Source organism: Hypanus sabinus, chromosome 8 (genome assembly GCF_030144855.1).
Source record: "Hypanus sabinus isolate sHypSab1 chromosome 8, sHypSab1.hap1, whole genome shotgun sequence".
Classification (NCBI taxonomy): domain Eukaryota; kingdom Metazoa; phylum Chordata; class Chondrichthyes; order Myliobatiformes; family Dasyatidae; genus Hypanus; species Hypanus sabinus.
The window spans coordinates 142,665,080-142,689,168 of NC_082713.1; the positions used below are offsets into that span (position 1 = coordinate 142,665,080).

The 24,089-nt window shown below is 39.6% G+C and overlaps 1 protein-coding gene across 1 annotated transcript in view; it reads right to left on the reverse strand.

The window, feature by feature from the left end:
* The window catches only part of LOC132397679 (voltage-dependent calcium channel subunit alpha-2/delta-4-like), a 341,368-nt gene that overhangs the window by 292,625 nt on the left and 24,654 nt on the right, over window positions 1-24,089 (reverse strand). The window contains exons 4-8 of the mRNA XM_059976447.1: window positions 21,095-21,257; window positions 19,545-19,676; window positions 14,589-14,649; window positions 9,267-9,417; window positions 8,683-8,757 (exon numbers count right to left, since the gene is read on the reverse strand). Of these exons, the coding sequence (XP_059832430.1) occupies window positions 8,683-8,757; window positions 9,267-9,417; window positions 14,589-14,649; window positions 19,545-19,676; window positions 21,095-21,257 (582 nt within the window). The remainder of the gene's footprint in view (window positions 1-8,682; window positions 8,758-9,266; window positions 9,418-14,588; window positions 14,650-19,544; window positions 19,677-21,094; window positions 21,258-24,089) is intronic.

Below are 24,089 nucleotides of genomic sequence, written 5' to 3' on the forward strand. Positions count from 1 at the left end.
CACCTTCTAGCCTTTCAACTATTTTACTCTGACTTGTTGCTCTCTGATTATACTATATTAAGATGACATTTGTAAAATTCATGCCCAGTGTTATGTCACGAATTAATCTTTGGAATTTTTGAACTGCATTCAAATGCAATGCTATCTCTTCCTTCCTTAAACATCCAATTCAACCTGCAATTGATACTGACCATTTAGCATTTCTGTAAACAATAAAATTACATACGCACAATGAAGGCCCAGCGTTGACCATAAATTCTAATGTACTAGGTTGTGATGCTGCTTGTATGGATTATGGGATCTCTACACATCCATTTGCCTTGACCCATTGTGGTGAGACTTGATTAACCAATATCAGGAAGGTGAGTCTTCATTGTCCAGTATCAGGGAGGATTTGACAGTACCATCTGTCATCAAACTGGCCTCATTCTGAAAGACATAGCTGGAAAATTGGGCTACTGGGCTTATGCCAAATGGTGGATGAATTAGCACAAGGGAAAGACTTATCTGATGTACTCCAGATTCATCTATCTAAGGTAGCATTTTTGGTACTGATCTCAAGGGCATCTTCCAATGTGTGTATATTGACAATGAGCTCAATGGTACTCACACAGGAATTCAAGGTTAGGAACCCAAAGATGTGCTGTGGCAATTTGCAGCGAACAAATAAATAAATAAATAAACAAACACTCCACCACAAATCCTAGCTTGATTTCACTCGGATGAATGATTATAGTACGAAGGTATTTTAGTTTCCCATATATTAACTGGAATTGCCTTGTGTGAATGACTCACAGGAAGTGGAATTCTTGAGATGTGTCCAAGAGAGCTTTTTGACACAGCATTCAGATAATGAAAGAGCTTTACTGGATCTCATCTTACAGTGTAATGGAAGGAGTGTCAGTGGGAAAGCATTTTGGAGATATTGATCATAATTCTATATATTTCAGAGTTAGGAATACACTACGAACAAAATTAAATTGGGAGAAGGCCTATTCCATTAAATTACATTAGGGATCTACCGCTCAGGTGACAGAGAGCATTTTGGAGATAGAGACCATAACTCCTTCAATTTTAGCATAGCCATGGATAAGGATAGGAACAAATGATATGGAAAAGTATTTAATTTAAACATAACGGTATTAGTCAGGAATTTGAGGGTTGTTGCACTCAGTCTTCTATAACTACTGATGAGACCTGAAACCAGGAGACAGGACAATGGTGGAACTTGAAATGCCCCTTCACTCAGCAAAACAACACAACTACAAAATCTCAAAACTCAAACCCGAACAGTGCATCCCAAAGCATGACTATTTTCCAAAAATATTCAAGATGTTGATTTAAACAATGATCAGCCTGGGATTGGTTGTCAGCTGACCAAGAAGGCTTACTGTAACACCTCCATCTTGAAAATCAATGCCTGCAGGACTTGAGCTGAGGGCTGATTTGGATTGGAACAACTGGTTTATACTGGCTATCAGTTCTAGATGAGACTAATGAGCTGGAGCATGTTGAGGTTAAGTAAGAGGATATGGTAGAGCTTCTGAAAAACAACAGAACAGATAAGACTCCAGGTTGGACAGGATATAACCCAGATTGATACGTAAAGTGAGTGAAGAGATTGCGGGGGCACAGACAATGATCTTTGCATCTTCACTGGCCACATGAGTAGTATTAGAGGATTGGAGGATGGCAAGTGGTGTTCTGTTATTCAAGAAATGTAATAATTCTGTGCAAGGCCACTGAGAAGATTTAAAAAGTGAGGAGTTTCTTTCAGTGGAAGATTTGATTGGTAGAAGGGCAGAGATGTAGTAGCTCGTCATCATGCAAGACTACTGTGAAGATTTAAAATCAAGGAGTTTCTTTCACCGGGAGATTCGACTGGGAGGAGTGCACGGATGCAGTAGCTCATCTTTGCGCCAGGCCGCCGAGAAGTTTCTGGAATAAAGGCAGCCACTGCCTAGTGGAGCAGTTGTCAAAGGAGCTGCATCTCGATGACCTTTGGCTTGTTAGGGAAAGTGAGAAGGTGTTTGATAGGAGCTACAGGCAAATAGTCACATAGGGGCCACAGGAGACATATAAGTGTGTGGGTGAGGGAAGGGAGAGCGTCAGGTAGTGGAGAGCACCCTTGTGGCTGCCCCCTTAACAATAAGTACTTCATTTTGACTACTATTCAGGAGGGACAACCTACCTGGGGGAAGCAACAGTGGCTGTGCCTCTGGCACTGAGTCTGGCCCTGTGGTTCAGAAGGGTAGGGTACAGGTCAGGATGGCAGTAGTGATAGGGGTCTCTATAGTTAGGGGTACATATAGGCAATTTTGTGGACACGAAAAAAAACATGGATGATAGTTTGCCTCCCAAGTACCAGGGTTTGTGATGTTTCTGAATGCATCCACAATATCCTGAAATGAAATGTTCAGCAGCCAGAGGTCATGGTGCATATTGGTACCAACGACATAGGTAGAAAAAGGGAGGAGGTCCTGAAAACAGACTACAAGGAGTTAGGAAGGAAGTTGAGAAGCAGGACCTCAAAGGTAGTAATCTCTCGGGATTACTGTCTGTGCCACATGACAGTGAGTACAGGAATAGAGAGAGGTGGAGGATAACTGTGTGGCTGAGGGATTGGAGCAGGGGTAGGGTTCAGATTTCTGGATCATTGGGACCTCTTTTGGGATAGGCATGACCTGTACATAAAGGATGGGTTGCACTTAAATTTGAGGGGGAACCAATATCCTGGCAGGGGGGTTAGCTAAGGCTATTGGGGAGAGATTAAACTAGAATTGCTCGGGGGTGGGAACCAAACTGAAGAGATGGAAGAAGGGGTAACTGGTTCACAAATAGAGAAAGCTTGGAGACAGTGTGAGAGGGAGGATAGGCAGGTGATAGAGAAGGGATACACTCAGACCAATGGTTTGAGATGTGTCTATTTTAATGTAATGTCATAAGGGCACAGGAGCCTGGACCCAAGTGCAGGACACAGGCTAGGACAGGAACAACTCAATGAGAGACAAGACATGGAGAACATGGTGTGTGTGAGGGAAGTGACATTCAAGGTGATGCTGGGGTTCCAAGAGAATCTTAGAGTTCAGGCAGGGTCTAAGAGTTCACTGGGAGGCAGGGCCCGGAGCTCCCAGGCAGGAACACGGGGGCCTAGGCAGGTCACGGGGCACCTGGGTAGGTTGCAGGGCACAACCCATCAGCAGAGAGGGATGGAAAGGGGCAGAGTCCCCCACCGGGCAACAGCAGTCCGGCCAGGCTTGCCCAACAGAAGCAAGGGATAGGAAGGGAACTAGGTCCAGGGTGACTGCCAGACTTACTCAAAGAACTCGTCTTTAACGAGGGGAACTCCAAACCAGGGCAACCAGAGAAACAGGACAACACCCCTCCCAGTCCCAGAGCCCCCTACATACACCGCCAGCCAATGGGCATCAGGGTCGCCTCCTTGAGCCCCAACAAGCCACGATGATCCACAGGTGTGACTACTTGGGCTCAAGGGCGAAAGAAGGAACGATTACAAGACCCAGAGTCCGGAGACCACTGACTGGATCAAGACCCGGAATGTGGGCTCCGGAACGGACCATAACATGTAAGAAGCATCATGAACAAAGTGGATGAGCTTAGAGCTTGGATCAGTACTTGGAGCTATAATGTTGTGGCTATTACAGAGACTTGGATGGCTCAGGGGCTGGAATGGCTACTTTGAGTGCTAGGTTTTAGATGTTTCAGAAGGGACAGGGAGGGGGACAGGGAGGGAGACAAAAGAGGTGGAGGCGTGGCACTGCTGATCAGAGATGCAGAAAGGAGTAAGTCATGGAGAGATTGTCTACTGTGTTTCTGTGGGTGGAAGTTAGAAACAGGAAGGTGTCAAGAACTCTACTGGGTGTTTTTTATAGACCAGCCAATAGTAACATGGACTGAGGAGCAGATAGGGAGACAGATTCTGGAAAGGTGTAATAATAACAGGGTTGTTGTGGTGGGAGATTTTAATTTCCCAAATATTAATTGGCATCTCCCTAAAGTAAGAAGTTTAGATGAGGTGGAGTTTGTTAGGTGTGTTCAGGAAGGTTTCCTGGCACAATACGTAAATAAACCTACAAGAGGAAGAGGCTGTACTTGATCTGGTGTTGGGAAATGAACCTGGTCAGGTGTCAGGTCTCTCAGTGGGAGAACATTTTGGAGATAGTGATCATAATTCTATCTGCTTTACCATAGCACTGGAGAGAGATAGGAACAGACAAGTTAGGAAAGCATTTAATTGGAGTAAGGGGAAATATGAAGCTATCAGGCAGGAACTAGGAACCTTAAATGGGGAACAGATGTTCTCAGGGAAATGTATGGCAGTAATGTGGCAAATGTTCAGGGGATATTTGCATGGCGTCCTGCATAGGTACCTTCCAATAAGACAGGGAAAGGATGGTAGGTACAGGAACCGTGGTATACAAAGGCTGTTGAAAATCTAGTCAAGAAGAAAAGAAAAGCTTATGAAAGGTTCAAAAAAACTAGGTAATGATAGAGATCTAGAAGATTATAAGGCTAGCAGGAAGCTTAAGAATGAAATTAGGAGAGCCAGAAGGGACCATGAGCAGGATTAAGGAAAACCTCAAGGGGCATTCTACAAGTATGTGAAGAGCAAGAGGTTAAGATGTGAGAGAACAGGACCAATCAAGTGTATGGAACCGGAGGAGATGGCAGAGGTACTTAATGAATACTTTGCTTCAGTATTCACTACAGAAAAGGATCTTGGTGATTGTAGGGATGACACAGCAGATTGGAAAACTTGAGCATATAGACTTTAAGAAAGAGGATGTGGTGGAGCTTTTAGAAAACATCAAGTTGGATAAGTCCCTGTGACTGAACGAGAATGGCTACTGTGGGAGGTGAGGGAGGAGATTGCAGAGCCTCTAGCAAAGATTTTTGCATCATCAATAGGGATGGGAGTGGTTCCAGAGGATTGAAGGGTTGCAGGTATTTTTCTCTTATTCAAGAAAGGGAGTAGAGATAGCCCAGGAAATTATAGACCAGTGAGTCTTACTTCAGTGGTTGGTAAGTTATGGAAAGGATCCTGAGAGGCAGGATTTATGAATATGTGGAGAGGAATAATATGATTAGGAATAGTCAGCATAGCCTTGTGTAAGGCAGGTCATGCCTTATGAGCCTGATTGAATTTTTTGAGGATGTAACTAAACACATTGATGAAGGTAGAGCAGTAGATGTAGTGTATATGAATTTCAGCAAGGCATTTGATAAGGTACCCCATGCAAGGCTTATTGAGAAAGTAAGGAAGCATGGAATCCCGAACTGGCTTGCCCACAGAAGGCAAAGAGTGATTGTAAATGGGTCATATTCTGCATGGAGGTCGGTTACCAGTGGTGTGCCTCAGGGATCTGTTCTGGGACCCCTACTATTCGTGATTTTTATAAATAACTTGGATGAGGAAGTGGATGGATGGGTTAGTAAATTTGCTGATGACACAAAGGTTGGGGGTGTTGTGGATAGTGTGGAGGGCTGTCAGAGGTTACAGTGGGACATTGATAAGATGTAAAACTGGGCTAAGAAGTGGCAATGGAGTTCAACCCAGATAAGTGTGAGGTTCATTTTTGTAGGTCAGATATGATGGCAGAATATAGTATTAACGGTAAGACTCTTGGCAGTGTATAGGTCAGAGGGATCTTGGGGTCTGAGTCCATAGGACACTCAAAGCTGCTGCGCAGGTTGAATATGTGGTTAAGAAGGCATACAGTGCATTGGCCTTCATCAACCATGGGGTTGAGTTTAAGATCCGAGAGGTTATGTTACAGCTATTTAGGACCCTGGTCAGACCCCATTTGGAGCACTGTGCTCAGTTCTGGTTGTCTCACTACAGGAAGGATGTGGAAACCATAGAAAGGGTGCAGAGGAGATTTACAAGGATGTTGCCTGGATTGGGGAGCATACCTTATGAGAATAAGTTGAATGAACTCAGCCTGTTCTGCATGGAGCGACAGAGGATGAAAGGTGACCCGATAGAGGTGTATATGATGAGGAGAGGCATTGGTCGTGTGGATAGTCAGAGGCTTTTTTCCTGGGCTGAAATGGCTAGCACAAGAGGGCATAGTTTTAAGGTGCTTGGAAGCAGGTACAAAGGAGATGCCAGGGGTAAGTTTTTTTTTTACGCAGACAGTGGTGAGTGCATAGAATAAGTAGCCAGTGATGGTGGTGGAGGTGGATACGATGGGGTCTTTTAAGAGACTCCTGGATAGGTACATGGAGCTTAGAAAAATAGAGGGCTAAGGATAATTTCTAAAGTAAGTACATGTTCAGCACAGCATTGTCAGTCAAAGGGCCTGTATTGTGCTGTGGGTTTTCTATGTTTCTATGAAAAGTCTGGAGCTGGGTCCTTAAGGCTGTCCTACGTCGTGTTCAATGCTGACTGGCAACTCCTGCAAAACTGCTGATACCAAACTATCGGTTTCTGCTTCTCCTTGGCATTCATCAGCTGTGTGGAGAGGGGGGATGCTGCTACGTGGCCTCCAGCTTGCTTTCCATATCATACTGCTCTGGCTTGCATATCACATAGACAGCTGGGACACAATATCCATGGTCGACTGCGAACGACAAAGCACCGCAATGCAGTAGAATAATTAATTTTCCAGTGAACTTGCTAAATTTAAAGGAACAGAAGCGAGTAAGTTTTAAGGGAGCACCAGCGTGTGAAAGGCAGCACAGGAAGCATGGCCCCGGAGTGTGCATGGGAACATGGGCTTGTGTGTGAAAGGGAATGTAGGAACAATGGCTCCAGTTCTAAGAGGAAATGCAGTAACCAAGGCCCTGGTGAACCAAATGTCAAACATTGAAGATTTCAAAATAATCATACAACAGCTTTACTGTATATTTTTAATGTTTTAATATTTATTTTTCTGTCTAAGCATGCAGTTGGCAAACTAGTAAGTGGAGGGATGGGCAGATTAGAGATGAAGAAGTTGATTACACAGAGGCATAATCAGCTGGAATATAAAATGAGTGCTGTATATCTGTCTTAACCAAGATTTTGTCCAAAACTTCAAAAGAAGGGTGTCTGTACATTTGTGTGAAAAGTGAAAAGAAGGAAGTACCAGAAAATCTGTATAAATTGTCATTGAATTGCAAAATGGCAAATATAACACTGCTTTTCAAAAGGGTGTACGGGGCAACTAGAGAACAATTATTCAATCTACAGTAGACGCAAAGAAACGTTTAGAAAAAGTAATCAGGGAAAATATTAAGAGGCACTTGGAAAAATTTGAGTGATTAAATAGAATCAGCAGGAATTCATTAAAAGGAAATCATATATGATTAAAATGATGGGATTTTTATCAGTAACATAGAAGGTTGATTTCCAAAAGCTATTTGATAACTTCCCACACAAATGGATGGAATTATAGGAACATTAAAAGCACCTATTGAAAAATTGACTTAAAGAAACAAATGCATAGAACAGCATAAACAATGTTTTTCACATTGTAGGATGGCCTATGATGACATTCCTGAAGGGTCAATGCTGAATCCTGGATGTATGTGCCCTTAAATCCTGAAATATGGTAGGGCATATTGAAGAGCAAACACGAGGAAATCTGCAGATGCTGGAAATTCAAACAACAACACACACAAAATAGTGGTGGAACACCACAGGACAAAGGGTCTTGGCCCGAAACATCGACAGTACTTCTCCTATAGATGCTGCCTGACCTGCTGTGTTCCACCAGCATTTTGTGAGGGCATATTGAAAGCATTTAGTAAGGCATATAGGATTCTATTATTCACAAATAAAGGGAAAGCTCTTTGAGACTGTTTAAGACACAAGTCATTCTACAACTAAAGTTTTTGTCCATTATTAGTCATATAACTTCAGAAAGATTGTAAAGAGACAGTACAGAAGAGATCAACAATCATGGTTCTAGCCATAAACATTTAATTATATGGTTGTTTGAGTCAGGATATAATTTGAATATGGAATGGCATGCTAGCTCAACATAACCATCTGATAGTAATTAGAATCTTATGATACAATAGCGTAGTGTGGTTAGCTTGACGCTATTCCAGCTCAGGGCATCAGAGTTCAGAGTTCAACCCAGAGCCCTCTGTAATGAGTCTCTGTACATCCTCCCTGTGGAATGTGTGGGTTTCTTCTAGGAGCTCCAGTTTCCTCCCATAGTCCAAAGATGTACTGATGGGTTAATTGGTCATTGTAAATTATCCTGTAATTAGGTTTGGGTTAAATTGGGGCTGTTTGGGGTTGCTGGGTGTCTCAAAGGGCTGGAAGATGGAGAGGCCTATTCGATGCTGTATCCTCAAATAAAATAAAAAAAATAAATGAAAACCTGGGGCATCTTGAGATGAATTAGGTTATTTGTAAGTTCAGCTAACAAGTATTGGTCTATATCTTTTCTTCAGCCTGTAACTCACTTCAGAATCTATTACTACATATCCAAATGCCAATATATTTAGGTTAGATGCCAGGTTATATCTTTCATTGGACACTGTTTATTCAATATGTTAGTTTCTTCATGCTTGCTACACCTAAATGAGACAGTAGCCAGCAATTGACTTACAAGCATCCATTATTTCATGTACTCTTTCAATAATTACTGCACAAGTTGATCTGACAAAAAATTCCAACAATTCACACAGTTCTTAATAGAACTAGGTAAAATCCTTAATGCTCACCTCTCGGTTATCCCTGTCAGCCTGCACCAATGTTCCTTTGAAGCAGGGCTCAACATAATGAACGTAGTCATTGTACTGGAAGAAGAGGAAAACAATTTGTACTTTTAGGAAATGCCTCACTGTGGTCTTTCTCTGCAGAGTAGCCTGCAAGGATATGGATGGAATAGAGGTTTAGTGAAAGTATAACATTCATTTGATGGACCAGATGATGTGAATTCAGCTGCTTCTCCTCTCCATTCACCTCTCTCCAGCATGACAACAGCTCCGATAAACTCTCCAGTGTTGTTTCAGCATACAACTAATAAGTGAATCAAACAGTGAAATTTTTAAAAGAGCTTTGTTTAACTGGAAATAAATGTAGATTAATAAATTATACATGCTACAGGACTTCACACTAGCATTTTAGATGCCCTCAAGCTGGCAGACAGCACAGTGAGGATTGTCAGCCACAAATGCATTAGGAATCACCAATGCTAAAGAAAACAAAAGAAACACAGCAAACTCATGTGAGGTTACAGAAATGATACAGCTTTTAACAACTCAAGAAATGAAGCAGAGACAACTTCAGCCAGAGTTTTACTTACAGCAATAATATTGACAAAATCATTTTCACCCAGAGTATCCAGGATTGTATTGATGGTATGTTTGGCAATTGTCATTCTGAGACCTTTCATACTGCCACTGATATCTAACAGTATGATGATATCCTTTGGGGAAGTTGCAGCCTGAATATACCTGCACAGAGAAAAATAAGGAAATTAGAACACAAAAACCATGGAGGAAGTCACGGAAGCTGGGAAATCAGGAATGAGAATACAGATTGGACTATATCCACATTACAAAAGAGGAAAGGCTGGCAGTCTTAAGGCACATACAAATGAACAAATCCCCAGGGCCTGACCAACTGTGTCCTAGAGCATTGTAAGAAACCAGAAAGAAAAAAATTTGGCCCCGGCAGAGATATTTATATCATTGTTAGACACAGGCAAAGACTGGAAGGTGGTTAATGTTCTACCATTATTTAAAAAGGGCTGCAAATACAAGCTAGGGAAAAATGAGCCAATGATTCTTCCATCGGTGGCATACGTTCTGCTGGACTCTTCCTAAATCTGCACTTGGAAAATGCAAGGATTCTTCAGGAAAACTCAACATAGCTTTGTACATGGAAAGTCATGTCTCACAGGTTTGATTAAAGTGTTTTGAAGAAATTATCAAGAGCATTAATGAGGGCAGGGTAGTACACATTGTCTACATGTACTTTAGCAAAGCTATTGACGAGGTCCAGCATGATATGCTGGTCCAGAAGGTTAGATTATTTAAGATCCAAAGTTAGTCAACTGGATATAAAATTATCTTGGTAGAAGGAAACAGAAAGTGGAAGCGGCAGAAAAAAAACTGCTGGAAGAACTCAAAATGTCAGACAGCATGTGTAGAGAAAAGTGGGTAGTCAACATTTTGGGTTGTGACTTTTCATTTAATAATAAAAGGTAATATTTTAAATTGGAAACCTGTGACCAGCAGTATGTTGCAGGGATCGGTGTTCGATTGATCCACTGTTGTTTGTAATCTATACTGACGATTTGGATCAGAATGTTTGCAGATGACACCAAAATTGATAGGATAGTGGACAGTAATAAAGGTTATCTAAGATCACAACAGAAGGATAGGAAAGATTAGGGAGGGTATAGTCTGTGCAAGAGAATGGATCTATCTCAGGAAGGCAACTCGGCCGGCATGACATCAGATCAGACATCTATGTCTCCATGTCTGAGAACTAACTTTAGTTCAGACCCCAACTACTGTGGCTTGGGGAGGAGGAGGGATGATAGGCATAAGGCATAAGAGAAGGCATAAGGAATGGTCCATTCCCACTGCCTGCAGATCCAGCAAATCCATTGTTCCCAATCTCACTGATCTTTATGTGGATGGACTGTCCACAAATCGGGCATTAGTAACCCGGGGAAAACCTGCAAAAGATTTTAGGATTCTCCTTAATCTTGCTTGTACGGCAATTTCATGTCCTCTTTTTGCCTTCCTAATTTATTTCTTTTTCTTTCCTACATCCCTTATAAACCTCAAAGGACTCACTTGAAATCAAATGCCTAACCCTTCTTATTTCAAATATTCAATTTCCTTTGATAACTAAAGTTCCCTAATCTTACCATCTTTGCCTTTTATCTTCACAGGGACAAGCAGCCTCTTAGCTCTTACTAACTTATTGCTTAAAAGCAGCCCCCTCCACCACTTATATTTTCCCTCTAGCAGCTGTTTTCAACATGTCCTCCCTTATATTGTAAAATCATCCCTTTCCTAATTTAAAACATTAACATAGAAACATAGAAAATAGGTGCAGGAGTAGGCCATTTGGCCCTTTGAGCCTGCACCGCCATTCAGTATGATCATGGCTGATCATCCAACTCAGAACCCTGTACCTGCTTTCTCTCCATACCCCCGATCCCTTTAGCCACAAGGGCCATATCTAACTTCCTCTGAAATACAGCCAATGAACCAGCCTCAACTGTTTCCTGTGGCAGAGAATTCCACAGATTCACCACTCTCTGTGTGAAGAAGTTTTTCCTCATCTCGGTCCTAAAAGACTTCCTTTTTATCCTTAAACTGTGACCCCTCATTCTGGTCCTCCCCAACATCAGAAACAATCTTCCTGCATAGCCTGTCCAATCCCTTTAGAATTTTATATGTTTCAATAAGATCCCCCCCCCCCTCAGTCTTCTAAATTCCAGTGAGTATAAGCCTAGTCAATACAGTCTTTCTTCATATGAAAGTCCTGCCATCCCAGGAATCAATCTGGTGAACCTTCTCTGTACTCCCTCTATGGCAAGAATGTCTTTCCTCAGATTAGGGGACCAAAACTGCACACAATATTCTAGGTGCGGTCTCACCAAGACCTTGTACAACTGCAGTAGAACCTCCCTGCTCGTGTACTCAAATCCTTTTGCTATGAATGCCAACATACCATTTGCCTTTTTCACTGCCTGCTGTACCTGCATGCCCACCTTCAATGACTGGTGTACAATGACACCCAGGTCTCATTGCACCTCCCCTTTTCCTAATCGGCCACTGTTCAGATAATAATCTGTTCTCCTGTTCTTGCAACCAAAGTGGATAACCTCACATTTATCCACATTAAATTGCATCTGCCATGAATTTGCCCACTCACCTAACCTATCCAAGTCACCCTGCATCCTCTTAGCATCTTCCTCACAGCTAACACTTGGATCAACTTTATCTTTGTCTTGAAACTTACTGAACTATGGTTACTGTTCTCAAAGGGCTCCCCCATAGTCACTTCCATCAAGCCCTCATTCACTGAGACAAGGGAGAGTACAGCCTCTAGCAAGGCTCCCTACACACTTACTTAAAACCCTACCCCATCTAAACCCTTCAAACTTGAGCAATCCCAGTTAAAATTCCACACTATTACGATCCTATTCAAGTTCAAGTTTAATTGACATTCAACCATTAGTGTGAATACAACCAAATAAAACAGCATTTTTCTGGGGCTGAGGTATAAACCACAGAACCAACAGTCAAATAGTGCACACAGTACATAAAGCATGTATATTCACAATAGCAGAAAAAAATAGTCACAAAAAATATAGCCCAAGTCCCTGAACGTCATGGCCTGTAGATTGATACAGCAGAGGATGTTGTCCTGGAGCCATGTTTCTGCAAGAACAAACACGCAGCAGTTCCTCATCATGTGCCAGTGCAGCCACACAGCCAAGCACAATTCAACTTGCCTTCCACTGAGCGAACACTGGAGAGCAGCACTGATGGGAGGGACCAGGCCCCAAACCAGTACAGATTCCAGCGCTCCTACAGAGGTCTCTGCTCTCTCTCCCACACTGTCTCCTCTCTTAGACAGTTGCCAAAGGTGACATCGCAGCATGAGGACCTGGTCCACACAACAAACCAAGGCGATGCAGCTCCCCTGATGAAAGTCTGGTCAATGAACCAGTGAATCAGACTTGCTGTATTCTACATTACCAGTGTTCAACAGGGTCTTGTGATCACAATGAAGATGTCCAAGATAATCATTTGCACCATTTGTTGGATTGTGCACTGCCTCCGCACAACAACGCTGCACAGAAGTCTGGGTGACAACATAGTCCAGTTCCAAAGCCATCCAGCAACTCACTAGAACTATAGTACGTGACGTTCTTATTATACAGCAGTGTCTTGCAAATGTAAAAGGAAGTAAAGGATGAACAATTAAACCACTGGTTGGACCCAGAGATGCTGCTGCGACTGTGTGCACACCATCTTATAGGAGTTATTGCTTTAACACACTACTTCAATTAACTTAGACAAAATTTCTAATTCCTACTGATTATTTGGTGACTCTATCCTTTTGGACCAGACATCCAACTGAGACCTGGTCATGTGTTTGTATCTTATTCTTGTATCTGTACTCACTGGTACCAGTTGTAATTTTGAATTAAGTACATTTAGGATCCCTTTATTAAATTTCTTTCTGTGCACCGTGCACCTTGCAATCTGCTTGCTATAATTTATTCTTCTTTCTTGCTATTTCACTGATACTATTCTTGCTGCTAGCCCTCTCCCCCAGAATGTTCTGCAGTTGCTCCCATTGCATCTTTGACCCTAGCATCTGGGAATTAAAAAGTCTTTTGTTTGTAGCCAGTCTGTACTCCTAAGTATCAAACTCCATCACTCTGCTGTTTTGTGCTTATCGCTAAATTTATTGTTGTATTTATCATTACAATGTATACTGTTTACTCTGGTAGCTTCATACAAGCAAAAATTTTATTGCATCCTGGTGTATATCACAATAAACTAATCTAATCTAATCCAATGTGTACAATGATCCACAGCCAATATTTTAGGGATCAGCCAGTTTCTTGTCTCATGTATGGCCTCAAGGTATGGAAAAAGTCATAAAGATTAAAGAGAACAACAATAATGTAAGAATTTTAGAGAGATTTGAGGGATACTACAACTTTTGAATCTTTAACACCTTCTCTTGTCACAAAGTGTGCCGGATTGTTTTCAATATTTTCTGCTTTTATTTCAGATTTATATCACTGTAGATTTTTCATTGTTCACTTACTTCTGAATTTTTAATTGCCCACTTCCAGGCATATATTTATCTCAACTATGTCAGTACATATGCAGTCTTAGCCTTCCTTAGATTAGGCATCTTTACGCTTACTAATTATTTGCCAATTCAAGATGACTTCAACTTTGTATGTAGATGTGAAGTGTGGATACAGAAAACTGCAAGACATTTTCAGAACACTCTCTAGGAGAATTCGGGATACCTTGAACAAAATAGATTAGAACTAATACGTCCTTTCCATGGACTACTAGATATTTACAATTACCTTTCAACAAAGGAAGCACTATAATGAATAAAGTTAATGCATAGCTAAATATTAGAAAATAGCAAGCCAGATGACTTAATGCTTAAATTATACAAATACCTATAATATAAACTCTATAGATTGAGTGCTGGTAAATAGGATTAGTGTGCATGGGCATTTAATGGTAGGTAAGTAAGGACAGAATGAGCCTATATGGCATGGTTCTGAGCTGTAAGACTCTATGACTACCAATAAAACATTTCTTACTACAGGTAATTACACATAACACAAAAGGAAAAAGGTTATTTTACACCAAGATTCTCCCACTTTTCATTCATGACCTTGATTAGAAAATCTGCACTGGTGTCTTCAGACAATAGTTTGGTTAATTCAGGTGATGGCACAAAATGAAGCAGAGGACATCTTCACATATATTCATTCAATGAGAACTAGACTAATTTCACTTTTACTTTCAATTGAGACAGACATCCAAACAATCTCAAATGCAACTCACTTTTGAATCTCGCTTATGTATCACTATAAATTACGTATATTTCCTACCAGCCTCTGTTCCTGCAGTCAAAAGAAATGACTCCATTTCCATCTGGCTTCCATTTTATACCTGCAGAAGTGGGTAAAAACATGATTATTGACTGGCATGCAACAACATGGCACGAGTTGTGACTCAGTCAGTAGGACCCAATTAGAGTCTCATTCCAGACTCATGGCCAAGCATAAAATGCAATTCAAAGAGTTTATTATGCTCAAAGACGGTTTGGGGGGCTGATAGACTTACTCCTGCTCCACTTTCTTGTGTTCTTATTAGTCCATTTAGCCTACTATTATATCAAGCATGTTATGTAATGAAAATACATCCTTGATTCACTTTTTTTCCAAATATGTTATGCTTCCTTGGTATATTGGGAGATGCTACCTATCACATGTGATACTAAATCAAAATCCATATCTTTTCTCAAGTAAAAAGCTACTTATTGACTAGGATTATTAAATGCAACAATGGAAACAAGTTTATATACTTCACAAAGTATGATATAATAATATAATCTATGTCAGCTATCAGAAAAAAATTAGCAGATGATTCCACTTTATCAACTTTCAATGATCAGGAGACAGATTAGTAACTACCCAAGTTAACTGATGCAGCACTTGAGGCTGACTTGTGCATACGGGCTACGCCACAGCCTACGCCATAGACCTGATTTTCACTTTGGCGTCGCTCTATGCCGTAGCAAACATGTGTTGGTGTGCGCCAAAATGCTAGATGGCGGTGGGGTTTCAATGCCACTGTGTTGAGTTTCTTTGTGAAAGACATGGACAAGGAAATGCATTTCAAATATTTTCGCATGTCGGCAGGTAGATTTGATGATTTGGTTCATCTATTTCGCATCGGTGTACAGACATGGCAGAGAAGAAGCAACCGGAAATACATAGGAGGAAATTCAATGCTACCAAGCAGACCAATCACAGTTGTTGCAGTCTGCATCACCATGACACGTTAGTTACTTTTTTGGGGAGGTGCATGTCACCCTACAGCATAGGGTACACGATACCTACGGCGTAGATGCGGCACAAAAGTATAAATCAGCCTTTAGAAGTGCTAGCAAGTACAGCAAATAAGGTTGTGCATATTGAAATTTGATACAGCCAACTCAATGAGAATTCTGGGTTAGGTTCATTTCGCTATTACTGGCTGAAGAGTAACAGCAGTCTTTTCCATGGGCAGGAGGAAGGAGGATGAGGAGAACACAAGAAGGAGTAGTAGGAATATCCTACATCACCTCTTCCCCCCTCCCCCCATAAGCCTACTTTGAGCATAATGTTCATGGCTGAATTTGTACAACTTTCTTTTTGTACAATTGTATAACTATCTTCCCTAAATCCATAGGGAAAATGCAAACACAAACACAAAATTGTACTTATACTTTCCCTATGGATTTACTGGTAAATGATTCTTCACAGGCCTAAATGGTTGGCTCTTTATCTCAAGACAATGACACCCAGTTCCAGACTCTCTGGCTACTGCATCATCTTGTCAAAGCACTAAAAAATATAATGTTTCAACAATTTTGCTTCCCATATATTCACTCCATGAATTTACGCTCATTCTACAGTATATGTCCTCATAGTATAACTTTTCTATCTCAGAATTCAATGTAGTGAACGTATATTGTGGTCTATGTGGTGGAACAAATATATCTTTCCTTTCGATTTAAAAGATTCATGGTACTCTAGGCTTGGTGCCATTGGAGTCCAGGTTCTAAAACTGTACCAAAATTCCATTTTTTCTTATCTTCCATTCCCCTTGAAAAAAAGATGTACTGGTTAGAGTTTAAAATGGAAAGATATTTTTAACTTTTCAGAAGCTATTGTAGGGGTAATGCTACCACATGTTACATAGAATTTTGTCATTGGTTCAAATACAAAGGACGTGACAAATACATGAAGCAGGAGAGGTCATGTGGAAGGGTGTGATTGTGGTTCTGAATGGCATATCGATAGAGTTTCACCTCCTTGTAATTTGAAAATAATACTATTAATCACAATAAGTCAGCACAGTTAAGTGCATTTTCAGAAATACATGGATAATTAAGTATTTCTCTGAACACTACTTTGAAACTCAATCATGCAATATACTGTATGTTACTCATAAACTACATACAACTGACGAGTAAAACTGTTCATGAAAGGCAAATGAAACTTCCTAGTATAAAAAGTGCTTTATACATCTTTGAGGTGCATAATTCCAAAAATGTTACATATCTATATATAAAGAACTCTAGGCACATAATAGCGATATCAATGTGCTATTTAAATTGAACATACTGTTGCAACAATAGAGTATAAAAACAGATCTGTGAAATAATGTGATTCGCAAGCAGGAAACCCGGTCCTCATAGAAGAAGGCACATCTGCTTAAGTGCTCTTTAACTATACTAATTTGAGCTTCACCAATATTAGTGGATCTCCCACAGAAGATTGGCATTGGTATTGGTATTAGTTGATTATTGTCACACGTAGCAAATTCAGAGAAAAAGCTTGTTTCCATACTAAGGCAGTGAGAAGTATAGACAAACTCCACAGAGATAATGAAGAATTCAGCTCAAATGCACTAATGACCAGAGCTCTAAGGACTTAGTGAAAGAAACCACTTTCTTTTGGAATGCACATCTCATCTACAATGTCCATTCAAGAGTAAGAGAGCTGGGGTTCTCATTCCCACATCTATCCTAGTAATCTTAGCATTAGATCACTTGAAGCTACTCCATTATTCCCATTTAAAACTACATTTTAAGAACTGCAACCAAAATAGGATATTGCACAGACAGCAAGCCACTACCTGTATGTCATGAGTGTAACAGTGCCAATGAACCTAACAAGATGCTATTTACATAGCTAACATAGCTGTCATGAATGCATAGAAATTTCTATACTGCAGCTCCTAATTAGGCTGATTGAGGTTCACCATTTTCAAGCACCGTAAAATGTTTTAGGCCCACCTTTTGATTTAGAAGTAAAGCATGGATAAGTTTAATAAATAAAAATTCTATTCCTATATAAGAAATTTATAAAGTAGCTGTTCACAATAGAATAGAGCTCAAGTCCATCAAAGTGAATACTACTAATTACAGTAACGTATATTTCTGAATAGCAATCAGTTCTTCTTGAAGTACTGACAAATACTCTCGCTTCTCACCATTAACCCTAGCCCTTGCATTCAGCAGACCTACGGCATCTAATGCAAGGGGTTGCAAATAAATCCATGGGCATTCATAAAGTACTTTTACAACCTCAGAATAAGTGCTTTGCAGCAAATTGTGTACTTTTGAAGTGGTGTCACTATGGCAACTTGAATAATGTGGCAACCAGTATATACGCAAACTCCCAAATGCTGGTGCATTTGTCCTCCCAGTCAGCTGCAGGACTATTATTGTAGAAAAAGGAACATTGAACATCTTGTGGAAGTTCTCAGCTTAATACTAGAGTTCTGTTAAACTATTATTTCATTTTAATGTTCTTTATTATTTGTTTATACTTAGGAGTCTTAATTACATTTTTATTTAAATTATTTAAATCTATTTTAACAGTTTTTAAATATCCCTGACAGAAATATTTAATGACAGTTCAAGCTCTTTTGACAGCAATGAACTGCGTTCAAGAAGAGTACAGATGGGCAGACACCATATTCTTGACTGGTTCTTCATGATTTAGTCCATTATGTAAACAACTAAATAACCAAATCCAAGATGCTGTTTGACTTGACCAGGGATAACTTGTATGCTTTTCTTCAAAATAGCTCAGTCAAGAGTAGATATGGTTTCTGTTTGCCATCTTATACAAGAAAATACTATCACAATTCAGAACTTTTTGTCATTGCATGGCAAAAATAAAGAATTTGTACATGGAAAGCACAGAGGATTGAGAATGGAGATGTAGAAGTTGGAAGGATTGAGGTACATCAGCATTTGGCTATAAGGCAAACAACAAATTATTTCAGCATTCTAGCTACAGATAAAAGTACTTATAAGCATTAGACCTATATTGATTCTTACCACAATGAAGACTGACAGGTGGAATAGTGATAGAGTCTATAGACTGATTGCATATCAACATATGAAATGTGTTAACTCACCGTGATAAACAAAGAACAGATAAATAAATAACTAGCCAGGAAAACTAAAGATATAAATAGACTGATGATATGCTGATAGTGAGAGTACATTAATTTTAATTAGCTGAAATTTCCAAAAATTTCCATTTATGATGGCATGTTGAAAGCATAATTTTCTCTCAGACACTAAACAACTATTGCTCATTAATTTCATTCCAGTTATTTATGGTTTTATTTATCAATTTGTTTGCCAGGAGCAAGCCAGTTATTACAAATGGGTTTCATATTTAATGCATTAAAGTTTTCGTGATTTCTTTAAATGCAGCGATTACGCTTTGGGCAGACAATTCCCGAGGGATACAAATTAACTACGGAGAATCCAGCAGTTTCTACGTACTTGGTAACCCTCTCAGCCATCTGTTCAGGAACACTAATAAAATGTATACATAGATCTGGCATGATAAAACAAGAGCTGGTGCCTTTCCTGGCAGAGGAATACACAGTCAATTGGTCAAAGTAATAAAAGTTAGCCCCAGAATAGATGTTGAGATTTTTCCTTGCCTTTGGATTATGGATCTCCATTGCAGGTCTAACAGCAGGAGCAAGAGAAGCTGCTCTCAGGCTTTGTTACTGAAATGCAATCGATGAAAAAGGAAAGCGCAGACAGTGTGCCCATCAATACATCCTGATGGACAGGTTCTACTCTCATCTGGGGCTATTTGATTAATCTATTTTCTTGCTGCTGCTTTTCTTCATTATATATCACATAACATGAAAATAACCATCAGGGAAACATCATGTTTGAATACAAACTTTCCAGTATTTTGTGGAAATAATTCCATTCAAAAATATTAACACTCTTCTTCTGTAGAAACTTAAATATTTACCTGGGTAAAGTCGAAAGAAACCAGTGGAACTTCCAAAGTATTGCCAGGTGAGAGTTGGGTCTTGCATGAAGTTTTCATAAAAGACTGTATTTAATGCTTCTGACCAATAAACTCCATTCAAAATGTTAGGATCTATTGAAATAAGATAAGTTAAGATTATGATTAATTCTGCACTGTTGTATTATTGCGTCAAGTATTAACCTGGATCATTCTCACTAAAGTTGCTATGATAATTAAATGTTATTATTACTGCTTCCATACAATGTGGGTATGATTATAACAAGTTTTCCCTTTAAAGCCAAGCTTAACAGACTTCAGTAACTCTTCACTTCCACAGAAAATTCCATTACATGACTCAAAAGAACTACAGAAATTCCTCCAGTGAAGTAGGAATGCTGCAATAATGAACAACTAATCTGTGCTATTTTATCTTTCTGTTTAAAATCCAATAACTGTGTTGTATAAAAACTACTACAGGACATTAAGATGGGATGATATAGTTAATCTATATCTTTTTTTTTCCAAAAGTATAGATGAGTTCAAACCCTATATATATATGATGCAGCTCTCAAAGATACTTGTCAAAGGAATTTTTTGTTGTAATCTGATTTTGTATTTTTAGCATTATTTATTATCAGAAACAATCCCTCAATATGATGGTTGCACAATAAAATGTATATGTTTCTTGACAGATACTTGGTTCAAATCTTGCTTTAGATTATACAATGATCAGGATTCTAACTCTAAAGACCTTTAATTAAAAAATAGACCACATTGAACTACAGTAACATGACAAATCAGCTTTTGTTTCACAGAAATAACAGTCCTTGAATACTACAGCAAATATTCATAACCAAGAAACAATGTCAGTTCAAGCACTTGTTGAAATGTACATTTGGCCAATCTGATTAAATAGCATCCAAATCATAACATTTGGAGAGACATCTATTAACCTTTGACAAGTCTATTAACATTCAAAAAGAGCAACAATGTTAATGGCCTGCCACTAGATGCTGCTAACACATTTATAAAATATATCTTTGAAAAGTTATTTAATTGTATACTAAAACTGCACCTTATATAATGTGCAGTTTTTGTGTAGCAAACAAACAACTTCTGCCACAAGTTTCGTGGAATTTTCAAGATGTTCATTTGAAGGTTATATTAATAACTGAAGGTATTGATGATTATTGAGATATTTCCTTTTCTGCATTACTCAGTCAGGAATTGGTTACATTTCGAAAATGGTAAATCCTATGGGGTGTACACTAAAAGCCCAAGGCTCATCTAAAATCAGCTCTCTCGGAATATAATTTCTGAAGATCAACTAGCCTTCCAGAGGCAATTCCAAATTTGATGCCTAAGGTTTTGTGATGGCCACAATACTACTAGAGGCCTTTTCAATAGATCCTAGAAAGATTATAGAGGAAAAGGGATGACAGCAACCCTAAGCAGCAGCAATTTTCAGGAAGAGCAAAAATGATCAAAAATAAGATGACATGAGAAGATAAAAGATAATGAACAAAATAAGGAACAAATTGTTTTTTTACCTTTGTTATATACATTAGTTGGAACTTGTATGTTGCTAAGTGAGGTGTTCACTGGCAAATTATTGAAATGCTCATTTTCTTCCAAAATAAACTGATTTCCTAGTTCCACATAGTTGCCGTTTTCATCTACCTCATTGATCAACACAGAATTGTAATAATCATACTGCAGAATAGAGAAGAAAAATATTAAAACACATTTTGATGATATTATTCCCCATCAAATAAAATATTGCTTTCATTCACAGATCGACAATTAGAATCCATTTTATAAAAAATTTACTGATGATGTTCAATATCCTGGCTACTTTTCTCCTTCTTAATTCAGGGTTCTAAAGAGAGCATCTTATACGTGATCAAGTAACTCAGTACAAATGATAGATTTAATCAAGTCTATATGGAAAATTTTACTTGAAAGTGTCATATACATCGACAATTTGTAAGTATTACTGAAGCTCAAAAAAACTGAAACCATGGTAGATAATCAGTGACATACATGCGGGGACCCTTGACTGAGCTGAGCATCTGGAAGGACATATGCAAATATGCAAATAAAAACAATGTTCTCTCCTTATATGTACAGTAGATTTTGGTTAATTGGTCCATCTATTAATTGGGACAGTCACTTATTTAGGTCAACTCTTAAAGAACAAAAGCTAATCAAGAAAATAGCTAGAATTCCCTTCATTTATTTGGGACACTATGCCACTTAATTGGGACTGGAGATTGTTGCTGAACAGTTTCTAACTAGCATCAGTCATGTAAACTTTTTTACCATTAGACATTAAACTGTGCGTAGAGCGAATAGTTTTTAAATAGTGTCAGTTGTATGTGTTGGGTTCAAAAAGCAGTGACTTTTGTCACTGATAAAAAGTGGTTGATGATAGTGAGACCTGTGCAGGAGAGTTTTTAAAGCGGAAACTGTTCCACTGGGACAGTTCCACTCTCTTTACCTCGGAAGCCCGGATCCAATAGTACGATTAATTGTCACAAATTGGGGTCTTCCTTGGTTGCAGTGGATAACCATGGCTTCTTCTGTGCCTTGTCATGGCCTTCATTCTCCATGAAATATTGCAGAACTGCTTTCTTGGCTGTTGGATCTCACTGTAGATCTCATCCGCCTAGTCTACCAGAGCTGACTTCACATGCTAGGACAGGCATGTCTCTATTTCACCACAGTATGAGGCCTGCCAACTCCCCTCACCTGTTTTAGTCCACCTGTTGATGTAATGTACTGGGGTGTAGCTGCTGTTGCATTAAACAGCTACTTGGAACCAAAGATGAGAGCTGACTGTCCAGTGGGGAACCGATAATGAGTGAGCTGCCCCAGAAAGGACATGATAAGCCTCTCCATCAGAGGTGCTATACTTCAAAGAACACCTCATACATGGCAGTATGCACTGCATGAATTCCTCCATTGATAACCGTTAGGAATTGATACACTGTTTTGTAGAACTGTAGTAGCATTGGTAGTGTTCTAATTTGTTCTGTATTTAATTTAAACACATAATTAGCACTCATAATTAGTAGTTTGCCTTTTTATAGCTTTTTAAATATTTATATGAAACTTATGTTAATAGGGATAGCTGCCTAATTGGGCCAAAATGTATTGGCCCCAATATGTCCCAGTTAACTGAAATCCACTCTTTTGTTTATTATTTCCTTTATTCTACCACTTATCAACAATATATTGTTCAATGTAAGTTGATTATCAAAATACATATACAGTATATCCCCATTTATTACCCTGAGATTCATTTCTTTGTAGGCATTCACAATAGAAAAAGAAGTACAATTGAAACAATGAAAAATACACACACACAAAGACTGACAAACACCAATGGGCCAAAGAAGACAAACCCTGCAAATACAAAAAAAATACATATAACAGATAAATAATACAGACAACCTGAGTTATAGTGACTTGGAAGTGAATCCATAGGTTGTGGAATCAGTTCAGTGCTGAGCTGAATGAAGTTATACCCACTGGTTCAGGAGCATGATGGTTGAAGGGTAATAACTGTTCCTGAACCTGGTTGTGCTGAATCTAATGCTCCAGCATCCCTTCCCAGTGGGAGGTGCGAGAAGAGAGCGTTACCTGGATGGTGGGTATTGATGACGGATGCTGCTTTCTTGTGACAACAGTCCTTGTAGACGTGCTCAGTGGTGGGGAGGACTGTTCCTGTGATGGGCTGGGCTAAATCCACTACACTTTGTGGACTTTTCCATTCTTGGGTTTTGGTGATTTCATAGCATGCCATGATGAAACCAGTCAGGATATCCTTCACTGTGCATCTGTAGAAGATCATCGAAGTTTTAGATGACGTGCCAATCTGCACCAACTTTTTAGAAAGTAGAGGTGCTGCTGTGCCTTCATTGTAATAACACTTACATGCTGATCCCAGGACAGATCTTCTGAAATGATAAGGCCAAGGAATTGAGTTACTGACCCTCTCCACTTCCAGTCCTCTAGTGGAACATGGCTCTCCAGTTTCCTTCTCTTGTAGTCAATAATCATCTCTTTGGTTTTGCTGTTGTTGTGTGAGAGGCTGGTGTGGCACCAATCAGTGAAATATTCAAGCTCCACCGTATGCTGATTCGTCACCACCTTTGATTCGGACAACAACTGTGGTATCATCAGCAAACTTAAATATGGCATTGGAGCTGTACTCAGCCCCTCAGTCTTAAATATAAAGTCAGAAGAGCAGGGGGATAAGCACACAGCCTTACTGATCAGCCTGTACTGATGGTGATCATGAACTGACTGAGATCCGCAAATGAGAAAATCGAAGATCCAGTTGCATAAGGTGGTATCGATGCCAAGGTCTTGAGGGCTATTGATTATTTTCAAGGGATGATGATGTTGAATGCTGAGATATAGCCAATGAAAACCACCCTGACGTATGCATCTTCACTGTCTAGATGTCCCAGGGCTGAGAGAAGAGCCAATGAATGGCATCTGCTGCTGACCTGTTGTGATGGTAGGCAAATTAGAACT